At 38.9% G+C, this 7,996-nt stretch overlaps 1 protein-coding gene across 1 annotated transcript in view; it reads left to right on the top strand.

Moving 5' to 3' along the window:
- The first annotated feature begins 2,015 nt into the window (after positions 1 to 2,015).
- LOC111870819 (protein wings apart-like) overlaps positions 2,016 to 7,996 on the top strand; it is a 38,043-nt gene continuing 32,062 nt past the window's right edge. The window contains exons 1-4 of the mRNA XM_023863385.2: positions 2,016 to 2,589; positions 3,920 to 4,158; positions 4,374 to 6,190; positions 6,283 to 6,410. Coding sequence (XP_023719153.1) covers positions 3,963 to 4,158; positions 4,374 to 6,190; positions 6,283 to 6,410 — 2,141 coding nt within the window. The 5' untranslated portion in view covers positions 2,016 to 2,589; positions 3,920 to 3,962. The remainder of the gene's footprint in view (positions 2,590 to 3,919; positions 4,159 to 4,373; positions 6,191 to 6,282; positions 6,411 to 7,996) is intronic.

Raw genomic sequence — 7,996 nt, 5'->3', positions numbered from 1 at the left:
TGAAGGAGTGCTCCAACAAAGGAGAATGGGCGTGACTGACGTAGTGAGGGGTGACGTAGCGATGTGGTATCCTGAACAATTTTAATATTTTTAACGTTTGACAATGTATATGATAGATACATATTTTAGTTATTTTAATGTGTGAACATGGCATGCAATGAACTGGTTTGACGTGGATAAGTAAGCACCTGAAGATGGCATTATTATGCCGAAACATGTAGTGCGAGGGAGAGAAGGAGATAAATGAGTGTATGCACTGCAAGACGGATTAAATAAATCATGAATTTTAAGTATTGTAACTTTATTCTCTTATTGTAATCAGCCAATATACAGTAACGGACTTGTCCTGTATCATGTAACAATGATCTATAGAGACGAAATAAATACATACATACATACATAATGCTGCACATAAACGTTAAGTGTCACACTCTGTCGGCTTTGTGTTTCAGCCTATTCGGTCATCAGAGGCATTTTAATGTCTCTGTCTCACAGCTATACAGTATATCCCAGAAAGAAAGGTCAGTATTCTGGTGGAGTTTCATAGTATCAGTCACTCTAAGCAAGAAAGTGTATGTATGTATGTGTGTGTCCTTTTACGAACGATTTCTGAGGCTGAGCTATTTCACTGTACACTGTACACCCAATATTGTCCTGCCCTCCCGCATGTGAATCGATGTGAAATATTGGTTTGCCATTGTGACTGGAGATAATGACATCGTATGTTGTTCTCACATGAGTTGCAAAGTGCACTGATGTTGACAGTGGAATTTTTGAAAATGTGTTATACTAGGTAAGCTGTACCAGCTTTGTCACTTTAACAATAGATACCGGTAAACAGTATGTAATATCTCTTTCATTAACAATTTTGGAACTGCACAGTGAAATAGCTCTATCTCGGAAACCATTCGGAATAGGATATATGTACAAATACATTTTTTTTTTTTTTTTGCTTAGAATGGACGACACTGTGACGACTGTGACCGCCCATCATATTGGCCGTTCCTCCTGTGACATTCTACATTAAGGATATATATTTTATGCTCTGCGTTATCCCCCTCCCCTTTCTATTTTGCTACAACATACATGGATGATAATAATTGATGTAATGTCATAATAAATAATCTGCTTTTAGATATTAGACCAATGTCTGAGACACTGTATTGGGGAGTTGAATTATTGATGTATTTATATTCGTATCTGGTTAATGTGATGCGACTTCCTGGTTTTGTCTGTGACTAATTCCACATCTACTGGTCATTATTTAATTATTTAACTGCGAAGATGTAAATTGAATTATGTTAAGATCGTGTTCAGTAATCATACTCTGTTGTCAAACAAGTAGTTTCCCCATAAGCCCCACAGAAGAAGAGTATGTCACTAATTCCACATCTACTGGTCATTATTGTACCACAAAGGGTCAACGGAATGTTTAAATAAACTGAATTGAATTGGATTTCTTTCATGCAGCAATATCTACCAGCAGTACATGTGCATTATTAGAATGAACGGTATACAGTGACTAGTAGGTACGTAATATCCGTAGACAGTTCTGCAGATGCGTGCACTGTATGGTATGAGAAGATAATATTAAAGTAGATATTTGGAAATTTAACTGCGAAGATGTAAATTGAATTATGTTCAGGTCATGTTCAGTAATCGTATTTTGTTGTCGAACAAGTAGTTTCCCCATTAGCCCCGCAGAAGAAGAGTATATTACGTCCTTTGAAGTTGAAAATCAGGCATTTATAAGCAGCACATGTTGCAAAGACCTCTAGCAGGTAGATCGTCTTTCCGCATTTTTATTTAAAATATGTTGTGGCGTTTTGAGTTTTGACGCTTTGTTCTATACATTTTTAGTTTCATATATGAACACTCGTTTCGGGATTCATTGCTTCTCAATGTGGTCATGGCTTAGTCAACTATCTTCAACACCAGATTTTTAAACAATTTTATTCACCATTGAATTGTAACATTACTTCACTGAATGACAATTATTGACCGTGCTGTCATACCTGTAAAGGACAGTAAGTGAGTGCTGATCAGTGCTGATGACGTACGGAATCTTCGAACTGGGCACTGGAATGAGCGGAATGAGCTTCCTTCGCGATCCGAGAGATGATTCGTTTGTAGGCAAGGTTATGTGCATGTGTGTGCGTGTATGTATGCGTGTGCGGTTATACACTATGAGCGACGTGACCGACTATGACATGACAGTTCTATATGATGTTACTTTTGTGCAAGTTTCTGAATAGATACCACTGGTGTTCGGTTGTGGTTCGTACACTTTCGTTTGTTACGAAAGTAGACAAGGAACGAAGATAGAGTTGAAAGTTAGTATAGATGATTAGGTAGCATTGTGTAAATAATGCAGAATGTTACAAAATGTGTGTCGTGAATGAAAATAGTCTCTGATTCCGATGTAAACAAATTAATATGTTCATACGCTTATCTGTAGATATGTTAACCCCGTTATGGGCACCTTGTTGAACATTCAGTCTGAAACATGGCGACTTACGCTAGATTTGTATTTGTGTCATTCATAACGAACAGTTGAGGTTCTTCCTTACGGGACGGAATGATGGCTAGGTGAGTTTGTGAATTGAATGGAACATGTGACGTATTATGTTTTAGATTGCAGTATTTATTACACATGAATTTTGTATAGTTCAGGGACGCATGGGGCAATATAAACATCAAGTTGTGTTTTGTTTAAACCATAATAGGACTTAAAGAAGATGGGTTTATTTTTAGTTCATATTGCTCTCTGTGTTATAAAATTAAAAGTTGCTTTTCGAATTCTGTTTATATTCATGATACTAGAGTCAACTATGAATGTTATATTGTCAGCAGCACTGTAGGAATAGCAAATGCATACACAGTAAAATAAAACAGTTCTATTATTTCGACAAGCCTGACCATTATTTCATGGCCTCTATTAAAAGAAAAGTTATTGAATTCCTGTTACAGGACTGTTGGAACTAGACCCCCATGGAAATTGTGGTTTCTGTATTTGGAAGGGTAGTCCAGACAGAATTGCTACAGAAGCAAATAGAACTTCTATTTCTATTTCTTCTCCTGTAATACAGGACTTGGTTTTCCTCCCAGTATGGTAACCAGTTGTATTAGATGATTTTATGTTAATGAAATCTTAATTCACTTACCTACTGAGGGAATGAGAATAAGAGAGTTTTTAGTGGATTTGGTTGGTGTGAATGAAGGAAGACATGCCTGGTCACAGTATAGTAAAGCTGTTTCATTTTCCTTAAAAATGATCCACAAGTATTGTTTTCGTGGATGTGGAATTTACATTTTGCTTTATCACTAAAGATGTCTGTGTGCAGGTGAGAAAATAACTGTTTGAATTGTTTCAACCTGGTCCATCACACTAACTATATTATAAATAGTGGTTTCTAATTGTATTGATATCCTTCTGAAGATGGTCTATAAGACTGAAACATGTCGAGGATAAAAGATTAAAAAGGAGAAAAAACTCCATCAGTCACACTGGACGGAATCAATTAACCTTTTATAAAATAACTGTTTCTTTGCTCATGTATACAAGGAGTATTCATCATGCAGTTCACCTCAGATTTTTCATGTTTCTAGAACAAGTTTATTTTCCTGAGTTCCTATTATTTGTATTTATTAATCTGGTAGTTAAACTTTGTCATTTGATTGCTTGTATCTGTAGAGCAGATCTTGACAGACCCCTGCTGCTGGGTTTCCATTGTGCTTGGCAGTCATATTGTGTCTGTATTTATTCAAAATAAGTGACATAACTTTCCATTCTGATCTACAGAGGCATCTCCTAACCCTGAACTTGAATTGTTAAGGCATTTTTTTTGCGTTTTTCTTTTCATGTGACTTTGCAATCAGAGTAGTTTAATATGTTCATTTTTTTTGTGTTGAATTAAAGACAGGTAATTATGAAGCCAGTTGACAAAGGGCTCTAGTTCTGAATGATGGCAAGCAACATGTCGCGTGGATATTCCAAAGTGTGCAACCGCAAATTGAATGCCGTCTCTCAGGCAAGCATTCAGTTTGACAAACTATTCCATGAGAACAGCAATCGCCCTTCAGCTGCAAAGTCTGCTGGTACTGTAGGCAAATGGGGTGTCATTTCATGTACATCTCTCAGAAGTACAAATTTCAATGGTGAGTTTAGGATGTTTCTGTAAATGTAGTAAATATGACAATATTTGAGTTATAATATTCTGCCCAGTGCAACTTGACGGAGATAGGAAGGTATTTTGTTTGAGTTAATTAGATCAGTTGAGTTAGCGTTATATAAATTTATTGTACATAAACTTAAGAATTTATCATATTTACTTGTGGTTTAATTTTGATGTATGAACATAAATTATTTACAGGTCGAAGAGATGAAATTCTTAGTAACAAGAGAATGAGAATGGATTACAGCAACCGTAACCCACAACATCCTACCCCATCAAAGGATCCGTTTTCATTCGACACAGAATCCGATGGATTACAGAGTAAGCTGTTAGCAGGAGGAGCCACCTCTCCAGTGAAATCTGTACCCAAACCTAAAAAGTTTTTTAAGAGTCGGAACATTGATACAATTCCTCAAGAGGAAATTAGGTTGAACGCATCCGTGTACATGGGAAGTAACCGCAGTACAGAGTCAAGTTATGGTTCACATGGGGGCAAAAAGTATGGGAAGGGAGGATATGGTCCGAGGCTACAACAGTGTAACACTTCATCATCCAGCCAGTCAGGCAGCGGTGGGTCAAAGAAATTCTTCACATCAACAGCAATAAAGACCTCAGGTTCTGTTGGAAGTGGCGAATCAGTGGGTGAGCAGATAGAAGCAATGAATCTGTCAAGTCCTACCAAGACTGTGGCACCTCTAAGAGAAGAGAACAAACCCCCAATTGTTCTGAGGATATGCAAGGGCACTGCACATCTTGTGAATGAAATCAAGGAACCTTCAAGCATTCATCAGCCACCTGTGAAGTCTCTAAATGAGAATAATGTGCGAAGTACTAGAAGAAGACATGCAGATGTTGGTCATGACTCTCGGTCAATGTCAGCTCACGAAAATAATAAGGATAAATCATCTTATGTCAGTATTACATCACCAAAGAAGTCCAGTAAAGTGGGGAAAGACATGGTCGTAGTCCGAAGTCATAATGCTTCGGAGCCTGTGATAGTGGATAAGATTGAAATGCAAAGTGGTGACAGTAATCAAGAGGAAGTGTATGCAGAAAAACAGATTGTGAGGACTGAGGAAGTTACTGAACAGCAAGCTGTGTATGAGGGGATACAAACTATGCATGATGAAAAAGAAAATATTAGTGGTGGTGAGGGTGTAATTACTGATGTTGAAATTCCCTCTTCAGTGTACCCCACAGTACTGAAGACTAAAATCATAACGACTGTTGTTCCTGAAGTTCCAACAGACCCAGCTGCTGAAGCAGAAGTTAGGGCAGTAGCCGCTGAAGCACCCGTTTGCAAAGATTTTAATAAAGATGATGAAGAAAAATTACTGAAAGCTGAGGAACTTCTTTCCAGCACATACGTTGATTTCACTTCTGCCACTGAGAAACTCTTGCTCATGGGACCAAAGGAACCCTCCAAAGCAGTTCTTGATCATGATTTGTTCTCAGACAGTGAAGATAGTAACAGCATTGCAGATCAAATAAACACAATTGCATCTTCCCAGGCAGATTGTGAGACAGATTTACAGGTCAGACCTGCAGAGGAAGGGTTGGCAGAAAAGGACAAGGGTGAGGAAATTGAAAGTATTGGAACTTCACAGCCAGATGAAGTTCAGAGTCAGCCGGAGTGCGAACACAACAGTAGTAGCACTAGTAATACCGCTGCCGCCGAAAGGACAAACTCACCTGCAACTAAGAAGGGGAGTATTTTTAAAAGTCGATCTCTTCTCTCAGATGGTAGTAAGAAACGGTTGGCCCTATACAAACATAAGTGGGTTGATGACAAGGATGGTGCTGCAGGTGGATCCCAACCAGGTGCTGATATATCAGCATCCAGAACTCTGTCGTCATCTCAGCCCATTAGTGCTACCAGCACTTATAGTGATATGGAGGAGGAATTTGAACCTGCTAAACTCACCAGGGTTGTCACATGGCCTGCTCCTGGAACCAATCATGATGATGAGGCAGAGGCCATCACCAGCATCAAATGCAACAAGAAAGCCAAAGGAGTAAGATTTCAAAATGTTTGCTTTGTCTAAATGTAATTTCGGTGAAAAAATGTTGGAGACTGTATTGTTATCTATGTAATTCATTGTTTCAGTTTTACACAGTAGTAAGAAATGTAAAGAAGGCTCATCAGATTCAGGAATCAGGTGAATTCCAGGAATTTAATGATGATGTGGAATACATTCTGGATGCACTTCAGGATAATAACCCCATAGGAACAAGGTATGTATTGTGAGTAGTTGAAAGAAAAACTCCTTGGCCTATAGTCCGCAAGTGAACTATACTGAGTGACCGCCACTTGGTTTAGTTACTGCCAACTTTTCAAATAAGAGGGTGTCACATGGTCAGTGCAACAGATCCCCCATGGCCGTTAATCATGGTTTTTAGACCGGAGCTGCTGTTTCCTTGAAATAGCTCCTCAGGCTGAGTGAGCCCTGTTCCAGGTCCACCCCTTCTCATAAAATCTGGTAGTGCTGGGAATCAAACCTGGGACCTCTGGATCTGTAGCCAGGAACTCTGACCACTCAACCACGGAGGTGGTCTGTGATTAGTTGAAACTAGGAATATATCAGTGGTTCAGTAAAACTGATTGATTTGTTAATTAGTGGAATCTTTCTTACTTACTTACAGAGCTGAGGCCTTCTTGAGGAGAAGCCAAATCTGCAGCTGCTCAAGAATTTCCCAGCATTTTATGGAACCTGAAGGTTCATTACCATGTTCACAAGAGCCCTCCACTGGTTCCTATCCTGAGCCAGGTCAATCCAATCCATACCATCCCATCCTATCCCATTCTATTTCTCTAAGATCCATTTTAATATTGTCCACCCACCTACGCCTTGGTCTTCCCAGTGATCTCTTTCTTTCTGGCTTTCCCACCAATATCCTATATGCATTCGTCATCTCCCCCATTCGTGCGACATGCTCTGCCCACCTCATCCTCCTTGACTTGATCATTCTAATTATAGTGGAATCTAGAAATGATAATTTTTTACTTTAACTAGTGTAAGACATCTGATGACAGATAGTTTACCATCTTTAGAGTAAAGTTTCTTGCACTGAAGAAAGGATTGTATGTAATTTTCTGTTTCCATCTTAAACCACCTTTACAATTCAGGATGTTAATAGCAGTAATCATTTCTTCATTTGTGTTACTGGAACTCGCCAAACATTTTATTATAGTTTTAATTGATATAAAGTAGGAGTGTATTTCTGAATCACTTGGGCAGTAGTTAATGTTAGACAACCATCTCATCAACTTAATATACATACATATACACATGCACACACCAAAAGAATGCCAGGAAGACAGAAGAGTTGTCATAGTTCACAGCCTCAGCCCCTGTGCAGTCCCACAAAACATGCATGGCTAAGCACAATTTAATTTTTTATTGGTTGCAGAGAAAAGCTACCTTGGCTGTGTTCAGTACACTGTCATGCCTCATTTATTTCAGGGTTGCAGTGATTACAAAATATTAAATAAATTCTTTAGTTACCATTATTTGTTACATGTATTTGTGTTATAATGACTGCCTCTGTGGTCTAGTGGTCACAGTTCCTGGCTACAGATGCAGAGGTCCCGGGTTCGATTCCCAGCACTACCAGATTTTCTGAGAAGTAGTGGGTCTGGAACAGTGTGTACTCAGCCTCATGAGGATAATTGAGGAGCTATTTCAAGGAAGTAGCGGCTCCAGTCTAGAAAACCGAGATTAACAGCCATGGGGATCTGTTGCACTGACCATGTGACACCCTCTATCCACTAAAGTTGGCACTAACTTTGCCAACAAGTGGTGGTCGCTAGGTCGGTATAG

Source organism: Cryptotermes secundus, unplaced genomic scaffold, assembly GCF_002891405.2.
Source record: "Cryptotermes secundus unplaced genomic scaffold, Csec_1.0 scaffold596, whole genome shotgun sequence".
Taxonomy (NCBI): domain Eukaryota; kingdom Metazoa; phylum Arthropoda; class Insecta; order Blattodea; family Kalotermitidae; genus Cryptotermes; species Cryptotermes secundus.
Note: the sequence above shows the minus strand (reverse complement) of the source record. Positions and strands in the feature narration are given on the sequence as shown.